Below are 16,311 nucleotides of genomic sequence, written 5' to 3'. Positions count from 1 at the left end.
CCTCTCATTCTTCGTATAAAGCATTGGTATCAAATTCATTAGTCTGCAAAGCCGACTAAAATTATTATAAAGGCTTAGTTTGAGAATAATTTTTCCAATCTAATTTATTTCGTTTAAAATATTAAAATTTAAATTTTAGACATTATTTAAGAGATTAACGTCTTAATTATAAAGACGCAGAACAATATTAATCATATATCTAACTACATATGTGACACCATATGAAACATAAAGCTACAAATTGTGAGACAATGAAACGAAATGTTTCTAACCTTATACGACATTTGAACCGGTTATAGAAACAACGTCCAGTGATGTACTCGGCTCATCACGAGAGCTCTCACAACAATGAACCTTGGATGCTGTATCGAGAGGAAGCTGATGAAATGGTTTCGGAGGCATTTCGAGGGCTTCGGCATCACTTTCAAGCATCCTCAGCACTTGGCTCATCGAAGGCCGATCGGCCGGTTGTAATTCTATGCACCAAAAGGCTGTTATGATCATCTTCCGGGCCATTACTTTTTCATCATCGGAAACATCTCCCAGCTCCATGTCCTCTCCTCGATCCAATCGGTCGTACCCACGACGGAAAGTATCTGACTGGTGTGATCGGCAAATGCATTCACGTTCTTTCTCCTCCCCACTATCTCCATCAGCAACATCCCGAAGCTGTAAACGTCGGCTTTGTACGAGATGCCTCCGAGGTTCTTGTAAACCAATTCGGGAGCGATGTATCCTATTGTTCCTCGTGCCGCGGTGAGCGAGACGATGCTGTCGTTTACCGAGTACATTTTAGCAAGACCGAAATCCGAAACTTTTGGATTGAAATTCTCGTCCAGAAGAATATTGTGTGGCTTGATGTCAAAATGTAGAATCTGCATGTCGCATCCTCGATGCAAGTAGTCGATTCCCCGAGCCACTCCGAGCACGATATCGAACATCTTTTTCCACCACAAGGCGTTCTTGTTTTCTTCCGTGAATATGATTTTATCCAAAGATCAATTCGACATGAAATCGTACACCAGAGCCTGCTTCGACCCCTCCACACAGAATCCGATAAGTTTCGCCACATTAGCGTGATGAATTCTCCCGATGGAAGCAACTTCGTTAATGAAATCTTGGCCGTCACCCTTTTATTTCCTAGCAATTTCACCGCCACATGTCCACTGCGAAGCTTTCCTTTAAAACACAGAGCCGTAGCCCCTTCACCTAGTTTTTCTTTAAAACTCACGTCATTTTTCTGATTTCTTTAAAAGAATACCAATAGGCACCAGATTGTTTTGCGATCGAAGGAACTCTTCGATCCTATCATCCATGGATAAGTGTCTTCCTCCACTTGTAGATTACAAGCACCAGCAAACACAGCATCCCAAGCAAAGTTCTTGGTACCATGACAACAACTTCCAGGAAAAAAACGTTTTGGAAACCGTTAGTACTTTGTGAGATCAACAAAACAACGTGAAAGGAACAATTTATGAAATAACATACTTTAATGCTCCCTTAAAACAAATATATATATATATATATATGTGTGTGTGTGTGCATGTGTGTAAGATCGAGGCCATTGGAATACCTGTTACTCCAAAATAGTTAATACAAGTAACTGTAAAAATATAAAACAAAAAGATAAGGAGTATCAATTTTACCGACGATTAAAAAGGCAAAATATCAGTAAAAACAAGTAAAATCTGCAAATCATACCTTCACCATTGTTGTTGGAAATGCAGCCGATATTCTCCGCCAGGCTATGTAGCAGACGGTAAAATCTGCAGTATTCGTACATCTATTTTACAAATTTCTAATGTATTTTACAAATTTATGTAAAGATGCTTAATATTATTATCAATCTGAGACGAAGTTATAAACTTTTTAATGTATTTCACCTGGATTCATCGCACCAGGAGACCTGGTAGGTGTCCCAGGAAAGCAAAGAACCCTCTGATAGATTCTTGTAGATATTCAGCGTAGACATGGCTGATGTATTCTTAACCATAATCGGAACCTCCGCTGCCACGGTGCAAGATGGATCGAAACCAGATGGCAGGGTCATTTCATCTAGATAATAGAAATAGGAAGAGGTATTGGATTTGGAGGTACAACGAGAGGCTTCGATATAGAGAGATGATTCCATAGGTTTCGTGCAATTTACAACATACACAAGGCTAGCCGCTGGTTCATTGTATATCGAAAATGGAACTTTACAGGAAGAATAATGATACGCAGAACCGAGAGGCAGGGAGTTGCAATCATCCACGTCCAAGCCTGCATCAACAACTCTTATCGTCTGGTTTTCATAGAAGATTTGTTGGACATAGAATTTCCTATACCCGAAACCAAAGTGGTGCGGTTGTCGTCGTCACACTCGAGTTCGAGGCTACGGTACCCACAATGGCGAGGTTGATTCTTAATCGGAACGGATAAACTGATACTCAAGTTTCCACAGAAAACAGAGCCGCAGTGCTGATGTCGATGCCAAGCGAGGCAAGAAGCACCTGGGAATACAAGTACAAGTAAAGCAAAGGCGGCCATTAGGTGACCCGACGATGGTTCTAATTGTGGCATGCTTAAAGCTTGGCTATGGAACAACAACAACAACAACAATGAAGTTTCTTTCTATCTAAATTCAGCAAAACATATACCAAAAACTTCAGCCTTAGAGCTAAGCATTAATGGGGATAGACGACTTTGACGAGTGAGTGGGACCAAGGGGGACGACTTTTCAAATTACATATATCCTCATTATCATAATGAGAACCAAGTCAATACAAGTCAATTCTTTTTAAATACCAAAATATTTGCGTGATTGACATAATGCCACTTTAATTGTCATTTCCAATAAAAGCTTTATAAATGGTTAAATTTTTCTTCGGTAGTGTTATACATAAACTTGGAATAAATCTATAAGTTATACATTTATAACATCTTAATAATTTCTATAGAGTTTGAGATCTATCTGTTATTGTCTTGTCAATTAATACATTAATCATTATCATATGTGTGGAACACACTTGTAAATTACGTAAATCATACTTATGAATATGGCTGAGATCTAATCGGTTACAGAACCAACGTCCAGTGATGTACTCGGCTCATCACGAGAGCTCTCACAACAACGAACCTTGGATGCTGAATCAAGAGGAAGCTGATGAAATGGTTTCGGAGGCATTTCGAGGACTTCGACATCACTTTCAAGCATCCTCAGCATCCACTCATCGAAGGCCGATCGGCTGGTTGTAATTGTATACACCAAAAACGTTACGATCATCTTCCTCGCCATTACTTTTTCATCATCGGAAACATCTCCCAGCTCCATGTCCTCTCCTCGATCCAATCGGTCGTACACCCACGACGGAAAGTATATCTGACTGGTGTGATCGGCAAATGCATTTCACGTTCTTCTCCTCCCCACCATCTCCATCAGCAGCATCCCGAAGCTGTAAACGTCGGCTTTGTACGATGCCTCCGAGGTTCTTGTAAACCAATTCGGGAGCGATGTATCCTATTGTTCCTCGTGCCGCGGTGAGCGAGACGATGCTGTCGTTTACGAGTACAGTTTAGCAAGACCGAAATCCGAAACTTTTGGATTGAAATTCTCGTCCAGAAGATATTGTGTGGCTTGATGTCAAAATGTAGAATCTGCATGTCGCATCCTCGATGCAAGTAGTCGATTCCCCGAGCCCACCCCGAGCACGATATCGAACATCTTCTCCATCCCAAGGTGTTCTTGTTTCTTCCGTGAATATGATTTATCCAAAGATCCATTCGACATGAAATCGTACACCAGAGCCTGCTTCGATCCCTCCACACAGAATCCGATAAGTTTCGCCACATTAGCGTGATGAATTCTCCCGATGGAAGCAACTTCGTTAATGAAATCTTGGCCGTCACCCTTTTTATTTCCCAGCAATTTCACCGCCACATGATGTCCACTGCGAAGCTTTCCTTTAAACACAGAGCCGTAGCCCCTTCACCTAGTTTTTCTTTAAAACCATGTCATTTTTCTGATTTCTTTGAAATAGTACCTAATAGGCACTAGATTGTTTGTCTTTGAAGGAAACTCTTCAATCTTGTCATCCATGGATAAGTGTCTTCTCTCCATTTGTAAATTACAAGCACCAGCAAGTATTCCAGGCAAAGTCCTCAGTGTGATGAATCCAGCTTTCGAAAAAAATCGTATCGAAAAACATTAGTACTTTGTGAGATCGACAATAATATCAATCGAACTAAATCTCAATAAGTATATACCTGTTACTTCAACACTGAATCTACAATCAGAATCGTTATCGGGATCATAGAAGTAGAAGAAAAGGCACTCGAGAAAAATGACGATGCCTCGAGAAAACGGAGGATGTAAAGTCCTACTTCTGTAATCTGCAGCATAGTTGGGAGCAATGAGTCAAACAAAAGACTACTTGTACTAACAAATATTTTAATGTGTTTTACAAATTTATGTAAAGATTGCTTAATATTATTATCATCCGAGACGAAGTTAGAAACATTTTAAAATATTATCACCTGGATTCATGGCACCAGGAGAAATCGAAGCCATACACCCAAGCAAAAAACCCTCTGATAGCTTATTGTATATGTCCAGCGTAGGCAGAGCTGATATATTATGACCCTTGATCGGAACCTCGGCTACCACGGTGCAGGATCGATCGAAATCAGATGGCTTTGTATTATGAACCTCGGCTACCACGGTGCAGGATCGATCGAAATCAGATGGCTTTGTATTATGATCTAAAAAATATAAATGGGAAGAAGCATTGGATTTGATGGGACAACGAGAGGCTTCGATATACACAGACGATTGTATAGATTCCGTGCAATCACAACAACATATGCTCTGCCTCTGATTGTACAGATAATACGGTTCTTCACAGCCACGATAAAATGGTGTGGACTAAGAGGCAGGGAGTTGCAATCATCCATGTCAAGACCAGGATCGACTACTAGCATCGTTTGATTTTCGTAAAAGATTTCTTGGACAGTGAATTTTCTCTCTATAAACTAAAGTCGTGCGGTTGTTGTCGTCACACTCGAGTTCGAGGCTACGTAACCGCAGTGGCGAGGTTGGTTCCGTAATCGGAATGGATGAATGATGTTCAAGTTGCCACAGAAAACAGAGCTGCAGTGCTGATTTCGATGCCTGCGAGGCAAGCAACTGGGAATACAAGTACAAGTAAAGCAAAGGCGGCCATTAGGTGACCCGACGATGGTTCTAATCGTTGTGGCATGCTAAAAGCTTGGCTGTGGAAAACAATGAAGTTTCTTTCTAACAAAAAACTTCTGCGGCATTAATGGGGATAGACGACTTGACGAGTCAGCGAGCAAGACGGCATGACTTTTCAAATTACATAACACACTCCTCATCAGGGTTTTAAAAAACAATCCGCGACCGCGATTTCGGCCGCAATATAGCTATTTCGTCGCTGTTCGAGTTACCCGCGACGGCCACAATAGCGCCCGCGACGCCGCAATCACGGTAATCCGAAATAACCAAAAACACGACAGCGACCGTGATTTGAAACCCTCCTCATTATATATTTTTATGAGTAAACTACACCAGATACCACTGAACTTTAGGCGTTGTATTATTATATCACTAAACTTTCAATTTTACTAATTATAACACTAAATTTTGATTTCCGTTTCAATCATACCGTTAATTATAACACTAAACTTTAAGACGATCCTTAATTAAAATGCAAAAATATTGTGGTTGGTAGAATGCCACTTCAATTTCGTCATTTCCATGAATATTTTCCACTGGAAAAATAAGTTTGACCAAAGTAAGATTAATTTTCAATTATTTTATTATCTTATATATAAAATTTTGATTTGATTGGATATTTAAAAATTTTCCTATACATATGGTTAAATCTTCTCTTAATCCTTATACTATGCGTTAATACTCGTACACATCTTTTAATTTGGATTTTTTATATTTGTAATTTCCAAAATTTAAAAATTGTATCCTTATCCAAATAAATTAATAGCCAGTAGGTCAAATTATTTATCTGTCATTTATTTATTATCATTTTCTCTATAATTTAGTTATATTGTACATATACCATTTACGTCAGAACAAAAATTTCAAAACTCAGAATACATGGACTAAAACTAATCAATATACATAGCATAAGGACTTATGATAGAATTTGTCGCACACATTTAAGTTAACGATCCATTGTTCCAATATCTTAAGAAACCAGAAAGAAATGAGCAAGAAAGAACCTTGAGGCCAAAGAGTGAAAATTTCCTAAAATCTAACTATTTGCAGACAATGCATTTTACAGACATGTTCAGTAACTGTGACGACCACTTCAGTTTATGAAGGTCTGGGGCCTCGGCAGGGCAGCCCTGCTGAATGCGTCGGAAGGAAATCAGATGATTTCCGCAGAAATGTATGGAGGTGTTGCATTCGGCGAAAATTGTCCATTCCAGTAGAACTCGGATCCAGACACAAACATTTCAGCAGAAAAGCTCATGTCATGCATAACCCCCCAGCTGAGATCTTCCAAAACCAAACTGTCGTGAACAAAGCTCCTCAAGGATGATTGCAGGAAGGAAACTGCATGGTGGTTCTGCAGACAAAAATATTATATAAAACTCATTCCATTCACGGCATTCAGAAGACGTCGACGGTAAAATACATCCGATGCACTTTAGTATATACTAATGGCTACACAAAACCAATTTACATTAATCCGCGAGTTCAAAATGCTCAAAGATAAATCCAGCAAAATTCTCATGGTGTGAGTTGGGTGCATGGTTAATGCCAATGTTGTTAAGGGCGCAAGGTGCAGTCTAGGCGCTTAAGCCCTATGTTGCCTCGGGCACAAGGTGCAAAAAGCGCTAGCCTGAGTGAAAAAATAAATAAATTAAAGAGCATGCCTAGGGGCACTGTGCGCTGATCAAATGATCCTGGCCTGAAAGGGTCTGAGGCACTTTTGTTGAATAATTTGCATCGCTAGGCGCAAGCCTTGACAACACTAGTTAATGCTAAGAACTTGAAAACTAAACTGCATTCGATGAATGCTTGCATGGCAATGAAACATAAACAAGAGATGTACAGTTACAGTTTCCCGACTGTTGACTGGCCTGTACCCCAGGTTCCGTCAGGCTTAATTCCATATCTGAGTGCGGTCCAACCAGGTTCATATGCTCAAGAAAAACCGATCTTAGCCTTATTAGGTAGATCGTGGGGATGAACAAATGGCACTCCATGTGGCCATCCGATCTCCATTCTAATATTGGCACAAGGACTATCTAGCGCATGAATGTGATTCGCGCACTCTTTAGGTTACAAAACCGTAGTTTGATGCCCTTCTTATCGGCGATTTCCTGAACCCTTTCCTTGAGCACTCGTTGAGCCTCGAGCCGTAATCTTGGAAGGAGGCAGAGGTTTGCAGCTCGTGTTATTCTTCCTTCTTCTCATCAAGGGCTTCATGGACCCTGTACCAACATTTCATTGATCCAAGGACCTTCTGTTAATAACTTCTCACTAAGGCTACATGGACAGAAAAAATAACAAAAAAGATATCGAACATTAAGAAGTCTCGGCAAACCAAACGGAAAATGTTATGGTTTGGATCAAACTATTGAAAGCCTTATCTCCCCCTTGTGGACTTTTCAGCTATGACACGTAGTATAGAAAATGCAGCATACGCATTGTGAAATACTGCTTACCATCTTGGGCTGTGGGGAAATTAACGCTCGGAAAAGTGTTCCGATTAAAGAGTTGATCTGTTGGGTGAGATCTCTGCATGAAGTCATCCACCAGTACCGGAATCTGGAACTGAGCTTCAACCCCGTGACCAGTGCTCTCATCTCCGAACAATGAGGCTCGTCATGGATTTGGGCATGAGTTTGAAAGCCAAAGAGCATCGTCCAGACATGTTATCCGGAATATTATTCATCTCCGTCCTATGCAAAGCAGGATTGACATAACCCGCAGTTGCTTGATAAAGTGCCAGACCAGGATAAACAACAGCTTCTTGAGGACCAAGGTCCCCATCGACAATAAAAACTGACCATGAAATCTCTTACAAGCAACCCCGCTTTATCCGACTTAATGACAGATATCAAGCTTTTATCAACCTGGTGCTCGTGGTCGGGGAACATGATTAATTGCCCATCACCATGTGTTGTTAAATTGTGATGTTGTGCCCCATGAAAAGAAGGCCTTGCGTGACAGCACACCGATAATACCGAAGAAGATACCTCCCTGGTTCTTAACGGTACATTATCGAGTATTTCAGTAAACGGCGAGCTGCGCAAATTCAAGTAATAGCTGATCGCATCAAGTATACCTCGTGCTGCCTACCAAGCAAGCCAAATATGTCAGGCAAACCACCCGGAGGAAACTCCATTCCATTCCCGGGATCTAACAGAGTTAGGCCTGGCCTGTAAGCATAAGTTTCTTGCCAAGCTGGGGATCGCATAGTAACCAGACGTTTTGCACCACTCATGAGAATCGTTCGTGTGAATCATGTCTGCAGGGGTAAGCTTCCCTTTGATGGAAGTAAAGGCGAGCAGAATCCAAACCGGATCTCAAAGAGCTCCATCGCTAGCTGGAAACTGAATGATGGCAGCAGAATATTGAGCAAATGATTGCCAAAGTCGAGACCGAGAGCTTGTAAGTGTCCGAAGGAAGGCCCTCGAGGGTACGAGATCAGTGAGCTTTACACGACCCAGAGATGGCAGGCCATCTTCAGCTGCCATTAAATTTTCCAATGTACCTACCAGCTATAAGCTACCTAAGATTCAACAAACAATAATAATAGAAGTGGCATCACTCAAAGGCATTAAGGCATCATCTAACCAAATCCAGAAGAAATCCTAATTCATTCTATCATAAACCATCAATCATTCCATTTAATAAGAAATAACTCACACAAAATGAACTAGCTTTAATTTTGAATTTTTATATATATATACAAAAAAACCCAACTCATCGAATCAGAAACTAACAGAAACAAATACACAGAAACTGTATAAAACCCAGAAAAATCAAATCTATTTATGAATAAAAAAAGAACTTGCTTTGGTTGAGTGAAGCGCTTTCCTCCTTGTTCTGCAGCGAATTGAGAGCTGAAATGCTAAAAAGCTGCGACTGGGAACAACAATCGAGGGTAAAGGCGATAGAATTTCCTCGCCAAACTGAAAAACACAACACACCATTTTTCTTTTCCTTTTTGTTTATTCATAAAAGTATTAATAGACAAAATAGCCCTAAACATTATTCTGATTCCATATTAGGAACAAATTTCTTGGTTAAATTATGAGTTAGTACCCAATCGCTAGTTTTGGTCCGTATTAGTATCTAAACTTTCATTTTCTTCAAAATCATACCTTGTATTAGTTTTATTTCATTTTAGTACCCTAATGTTAAAAATTTAACGCATTCAGTACCTAAACTATTAGTTTGATCAGTTTTAATACCTAAAATTTCATTTTTTTAATTAACGTTAAGTTTTTAATAGGGTACTAAAATGAAATAATAACTAAAACATTATATATGGTTTTTAAAAAAATTAAAAGTTTAGATGTTAAAAGGATCAAAACTCATAGTTTAGGTATTAAATGTATAGTTTATCCAAATTCTTTTTACGAACATTTCAGTATATGTAGTTATCTTTTCCCAAAATATTGTCTTATTCAGTATGAGTTATTATCTTTTCCAAAAATTATTTGTCTTTGGTATGTATATGGGCTGGATTTGACCGACCCCGTTTTTCTCACTTTTTTGGGGGGGGGGGGGGTAAAATTAAGGATGAACACGGGACTCGAACCTGAACGGTTTTGATTCAATTTGATTAGATCATTTTTTTAAAAAAATAAGGTTCGGGTTTGAGTGGATTTTTATAATAGAAGTTCGGGTCAGGTCCGGTTCATGGTGAAAAATACTTGATTCGACTGATTTGAAAAATAGTATAATTTATCTTATATATTTAGAGATAATTACAAGATTACCCTTGTATATTAATTTTTCAATTAAATCCTTATTTATTAAATAAATAATTTTTTTAATAAATATATCTATTTCATGTCAGGTTGGATCGAGTTTGAGTTTTATTAAAAAACTCGAGTTAAGTAAATGACTCTAAACTCGAGTCGGACCGGTTTCGATTGGTGAAAGTCTATTTTTCAAATCGGATCAGGTTGACCCTCCCTCCCTCCCAAAGATTTTTATACTTGATACTAAACGCATAATTTACCGAAGATTTTATACGGTAAGCGATTTTTTTACCCGAAGATTTTATCGGTAAGCGTATTTTTTTCAAAAAAATTACTTTGTATGTTCCTTACTAACATCAAGTTTTGTTTTCATATACAAGAAAGTATACGTAATTAAAATACAGCTTTGCTTTCAATTTATCGATACAAACTTAAATAAAAAAAAGGTAATTCGCACAATGATATTAATAGTTAAGTGATTCACAAGTCAAAAAGAGTGTTTTAAGGTCTTAAAATCATTTTAAAGGTGGAAAGAGGCCTAGTTCACAAGTTGGTTCATCGAGTAAATCAATCGGTTTTAATCCGTAGTAAAATAATTATTGTTATTTCTTGAGGACCCGAATTCGAGCAGCATAAATGTTAGAGGTGTGGGCATTCAATGTCGACAAATTAAAAATTATTTTAAACATACACACCTTTTTACCCATATTATTAAAAAAAATAGTAAATCAAATTGCAAATACTAAACCAAACTATAAAATCATTACATTAATAAAAGTAACATAATATATGAATATATCACGTGAACAATAACGTAAACTGATAATCGATTACAACATCGAAAATGAAGATGTATGATCTTAAATTAATAAAATGGTTCAAGCCCTCAAGGGTCAAAGTCATCTACTCGTGCAAACAAATAATCATATTAGTAAAACTATTATTAATATACCTGCCATGACAAAATAATTAAAAGGGTAATCAATTAAGATTTAAATTCCGATATTTATAATCAATTTCCTTTTTGATCTTTATATCAGAAAAATATTTAACTAAACCACTTGGTAGGAGATAAAGATAAGAAGTTAAGGGACACTAATGAAATGTTCAGACAAAGACATAGTTAAGTTGCAGTTAAGTATTATGACAAATGAAGTCGCAAGTATATTACGGAAGCACGTCGATACGATATGACTCCCTATAACATCATTCACACAACAAATACATTAAGGGAATGGGCAAAGGGGAATGAAATCGGTATAAGGTAGTCTACGGCTTACGAGAAGGCGAACTGCTGCTACTGCTGTTGCTGCTGCTGCTTCTTCCTCTCAGTGGCCTGCGCGTGAAAATGGCATGCCTTAACGTTGAGTCCCTCTCGGTAATAAGCAGATAATTTTCAAGAATAAGTCTAATTGTTCGATGAGAAGTTTCAATTTGAAGTGTGTCCATTGTTTGGTAAAAAGTTTCTAGCAAATAAATAAAATTACCTCCTAGGACTACGACTCCTTGAAACCCTTCGTCCGACCTGTCATAATGAAAACGAAAATTTCAGATTTTCAATAACCAGTAAATAAGTTCCTCAAAACCAAAATTGATAAAAGCAGACCTTCGGGGACTAGGTGATCGGGAATAGGGAGATGATCTCCCCGTCTAGCTGCAGGTCCTCTGCCTCTGTTTTAAAGATGAGATATCGAATTAAGATCCGAGTGTGGAAACACAAGGTTACAAACAACAGTGTACAATTAATAGGGATGGATAGGCATGAAAGGCACCGGTACAAGCTCAAATTCACCCATTCGATGAAGTCGTTAAAATTTAATTTCAGTCCGTATAATAAGTTTAATCCATTCTATTCATAACTTGTCTTGAAAATATTTGGCATACTGCAGGAAAAATATTCGTCCTAAAAATGAGACGGATTGTTTAAAGCAAATGAACTACCTTGGAGGTGAAGTTGATCTTGAACGAGAACGCAGAGGTCTACGAATTGGAGAACGGCTCCGTCTACGAATTGGAGAAGGGCTACGTCTACGATTGATGGGAGACCTTCTTGGAGGACTACGGGCTCGTCTAGGAGGTGAACTGTAATAAAACATGATAGAGCATAACAATAGTACATGAAATTATAGTTGAACTAATTTGCTGAGCTAATCCACACTTCATACCAACAAAAGATCAACACCAAAGTGTCAGTTACTAAGGCCAACAACATGAACATAACACACTATGACTACCTAACAAGGATTCTGAGTATGTCTTTAAACACATTATAGCATTCTTGATTGCTCTGATTCAGTCAAGATCTTGTAGTTTTATTGCTCTGAGTTGATCATCAAATGGATTTATTCATTTATTCACATGCAGCACTGATTCACTTATACCTTAGGGTCAACAATATTCAACCATTATGAAAATAGCTAAATGTATCAGTACCGGCGCCTTGGAGGTGGAGAACGTCTTCGGATTGGACTACCACGCATCCGCCGCGGAGAGGTCCTGTGAATATTTCAATGGGTCAAATTCTTTCAAAAAACCAATTCATTAAAAAAACCTATTATCTATTAAAAACTACCACCACCTTGCTGGGGATCGAGGTCGCCTTGGAGGAGACAATGGAGAACGACCTGGCAGGAGAGGCTGGCCTGCCTAGGAGGTGTTTCACCACGACGACGAACTGGAGAATCTAGACGCCGACGTGGAGACTCTGGTGGTCTTCTAGGAGATACACCTCTTCGACCCACAGGAGATCTCCTTCGTGGTGACGGTGGGGGTTTCGTTGAGGAGAAGCTAATATACATCAGTTAACAAGTTGAATAACATGAAAATAACCTCATAAACAAATAAAACACAAATTTTAACAAATTAAACTTACGTCCCGTGGTCGTTTTGGCACATCCCTCTCAGTATCAGCGTTGACATTATCCGATTTGGGGCCATCTCTTTTGGTAGCAGTAGCAGGAGCAATTGGCTTTGGCGGTGGAGAAACTTTTGGTCGGGGGAGGAAGTGTAAACTTTGCTCTTACTACATTGCCATCAATCTGGGCCTGCATTAAAGCAACAACTAACATCATTTCACAACATACTAACTCCAGTTGCTCCTAATAGTTTTACTTCGCATCTTATCAAAAACCTACACCATCCATGTAAAGTAGCGCTTTTCAGCATCTGCTCTTGTCTTGATTCACATAGCCATACCCTCTTGGAAGATTAAGCGTTAGCAAAAATGTCTTAATAATAATAATAATAATAATAATGTACAACACCAAGATATGACTGGTATGAACTTACAGCACGGTCCATTGCAAGCTCCACATTTACAACTTCACCAAATTACTGCAGAGTGAGAAGATGAAGAAAATTATGATGAGCATTTAACTGGTGAAGTATCTAATGTTTAAAAAATAAAGAAGCAAATACTCATCCAAACAAAAGTTGTAACAATTCTCAGTCAAACATTTGGTTAAAAAGTAAAGCACATACATATTTCTCTTAGATGCCTTCATTAACATTCCTGCTCATGAGTCAACATAAAGACCAGAGACTCACGGATAGGAGAAGTCTTCCTGAAATAATAATATTGAACACATGCAATACATATAGAAACAACTTATGGTCTCCAGTCTCCACAAAGATTTAAACTGGCAATACTGGTAAATCTGAAACCTAACATAGTTCATATTCAATACATATAAAACAAACGTAAGGCCTCTGCAGAAATTTAAACTGATAATACTGGTAGATCTGAACTTAACATGGCTTTACCTTGGAGCAGGAGATGCCTTCTTAGATTGTGGAGGGGGAACGACCTCGCTTAGATGCATCAGCCTGACTGTGTCAAGGAAAGAAAAGAAAATCAGATACACAAATTAAACTTGATAAGGTTAACAACTGCATGAAACAGAGAAATGTGGACTGTTAACAGTATCAAAACTTGAGACACAATGTTGCAATGTAAAAAAGATAATGACATTCTCAACTTCAGAAGGCAGTTGAATTAAATCCCAAAATCAAAGCTTTTTAAAATGACTGCACTGCCACTCTGAGCTCATAGCTTTAATAGCTTTAATCAGCTCTTTTATATCATACAGATACACAAGATTTCAACTCAATCAGAAAACAGGAAGTCATAATTTACACTTCAAACTCTTCCAAGAAAACATCTCATAAAGTTAAATTACCACATAAAAGAGTAAGAGGAACTAGAATCGCATGAGACAAGTTTGCAAGCTATTATTATTAGGTAACCATTGGTTTTAGCTATGCGCAAAAATGAAGTGTACCGTAGGTAGACAATCATTCTTATGCTATGGGATGAATAAAGCTCGCTAACTTTCAAACATCTACACAGAAAGCAATTTCTAAAGAATAATTAATCTGACGAGCGAAAATGAACCTTCGACGCTGAGGAGGGGCTGCGACTTCGGGAACTACCGCTACGAGAGGAAGATGAGAAAGATTTGGAGCGAGAGCGAGATGGGGAAGCAGATCTGGAGCGGGAACCAGAGCGAGAACTGGATTGGAATCTGAGCCGGATAAGAGCGGGACCGTGAACGAGAACGGGAAGAGGAACCAGAGCCGGATACAGAAGGTGATCGACGGGCCCTCGTCGGCTTCGCCATTGGCCGAATACACGAGATGAACGGTAGAGATGAGCAACCTAGATAAACCCTAGGGGGCTTGGTCGAGATTATATCTTTTTGCACATAACGCAATTAATCTGTGAACGATAAAACAGCAAAAAAGATTAGGGGTAAAATACATCCATAAGTTATACAACTATCATCATTTTTCTATTTACATCACTATAGTATATTTTTTACAAATACATCATTACCAAATATTTACCGAAGTAAAGGCTGAAACTTGAAAGAAATTTGAGTTAAGGCTCTACTCTAATCTGGAGTGTTTTAAGAGCATAATTGAGTTTGCATGGCTTATTGTCTCTCTCTATCTATTCGTGTTTGTGTATATGTTCGAGGCTTTGGAATCGGCAACGGAGAGAAAAAAAACGTCTATATGTCTCCGAAGTGTGCTCGGTCTCTACAACTAAGATGTTCAGATATATAGGTTCAATCAGTTGGCTTTTAAGTCTTGTGGTCTCAAGCTAAAACAGTGGTCCGAAAATTTGACATGTTCGCGACGCGCACCGCACATCGTTTCTAACATGTTTGATATTTCGTTTCCGGATGCCTAAAAAAGTTTTGACATGTATTCCAGGGAGCTGTATGTTCATACGGTAGGATTTTCATGCTACCCAGGGGAGAATCCTCCCATGTCTCCCACTTTGAACCTGGCCAGAGGCTATTTCTTATCATGAGGAGGCTCGGAAACTTTCAGTACGCGAGCATTTCCGTTTAAATGCTCGAATTCCAGGCACATTATGCTCGAGTACTCGATAATTACTTTCAGACATATAGATTTCTGGAAGTGTCCTGTTTCCCTTGCATTTTCATGTCAACTTCTTGTTGAATTAGTCCAATACCAAGAAAATCAAAATTAACAAAAGGGTCATCAACAAATGTTGAATAATCACATTAAACCTCATCACCATCATCATCATTACAGCCTTACATGAATAGTACTTGATCATGTATTTCCCTTTAGAAAACAAGATCAACGCGCGCGCGCCTATATATATATATTCAAAACAGATAGAGGTCAATTCCTCCAAGGAATCCAGTATGAGTTTTGGATCAGAATTCTCAAGCAACCACAAAATGATCAAACAGAACTACCTCGCATTTAGCCACCACATGTGATCCTCCCCTCCATGCTTCTCTATCAAGGGTCATCAACAACGGTGGAATGATCAAAATGTTTGGTTGGTAAGTTTGATCCATGTTTGGTTGGTAAGTTTGTGTATATGTTCGAGGCTTTTTCTTCCCCCTCTTATATGATCCCAACGCAACGGCGATGACGATCTTCTCGAGCCGATCTCGATCTCAGGCTGCTATACGAGGACGACCTCCCTAGTTGCATCGACAAGCTCTTGCATTTCCCGAGTATGAGATTGATCTTCCTCATTGAATTTGTGTAGATGGAAGAAAATGATGAAGAGGTATTGGTGGATGAAAGGATTGACTTGCACTCTATGAAGGAGCAATGAAAATAGTACTTTAAAGGGTTGAATACACGGTGGGTGCTAGCTAAGTCTTTGTATTTCGGTGCTACAAAACAAAATAATTAGTGGGATCAAACTTACCAACCAAACATTTTAATTATTCGATATAAATTAATCGATCAATGAATCGAATAACTTATCATTATAAAAATATTAAGATAAGAACAGAGATGAAAGGCATATCCACAGGATGGAAGGGCTTGTTTCAATAACACAAAGCAAAGGAT

The 16,311-nt window shown here is 38.7% G+C and overlaps 1 protein-coding gene, 2 long non-coding RNA genes and 3 pseudogenes across 3 annotated transcripts; 1 reads left to right on the top strand and 5 right to left on the bottom strand.

Moving 5' to 3' along the window:
* Positions 1-256: 256 nt before the first annotated feature.
* Positions 257-1,390, bottom strand: LOC120114102 (annotated as a pseudogene).
* Positions 1,391-2,241: 851 nt separating this feature from the next.
* LOC120114103 lies at positions 2,242-3,678 on the top strand. Its single transcript, XR_005515359.1, has 3 exons — positions 2,242-2,254; positions 2,760-2,768; positions 3,554-3,678. It is a non-coding gene; the product is annotated as an uncharacterized LOC120114103 (long non-coding RNA).
* An 88-nt stretch (positions 3,679-3,766) lies between these two features.
* On the bottom strand, positions 3,767-4,959 carry LOC120114064. The gene is made up of 4 exons (XM_039135088.1): positions 4,803-4,959; positions 4,516-4,740; positions 4,246-4,371; positions 3,767-4,158 (listed from the first exon to the last, which is right to left on the bottom strand). Exons 1-4 carry the CDS (start codon positions 4,957-4,959, stop codon positions 3,983-3,985), a joined length of 684 nt encoding a protein of 227 aa, XP_038991019.1. The 3' UTR covers positions 3,767-3,982.
* Positions 4,960-6,222: 1,263 nt separating this feature from the next.
* On the bottom strand, positions 6,223-8,777 carry LOC120114186 (annotated as a pseudogene).
* Positions 8,778-11,232: 2,455 nt separating this feature from the next.
* LOC120114063 lies at positions 11,233-13,142 on the bottom strand (annotated as a pseudogene).
* A 301-nt stretch (positions 13,143-13,443) lies between these two features.
* On the bottom strand, positions 13,444-14,650 carry LOC120114117. Its single transcript, XR_005515361.1, has 3 exons — positions 14,357-14,650; positions 13,726-13,792; positions 13,444-13,526 (listed from the first exon to the last, which is right to left on the bottom strand). It is a non-coding gene; the product is annotated as an uncharacterized LOC120114117 (long non-coding RNA).
* Between the last annotated feature and the right edge of the window lie 1,661 nt (positions 14,651-16,311).

Source organism: Hibiscus syriacus, unplaced genomic scaffold (genome assembly GCF_006381635.1).
Source record: "Hibiscus syriacus cultivar Baekdansim isolate YM2019G1 unplaced genomic scaffold, ASM638163v2 tig00110220_pilon, whole genome shotgun sequence".
Classification (NCBI taxonomy): Eukaryota; Viridiplantae; Streptophyta; class Magnoliopsida; order Malvales; family Malvaceae; genus Hibiscus; species Hibiscus syriacus.
This window is presented reverse-complemented; position numbering and strand designations above follow the sequence as displayed.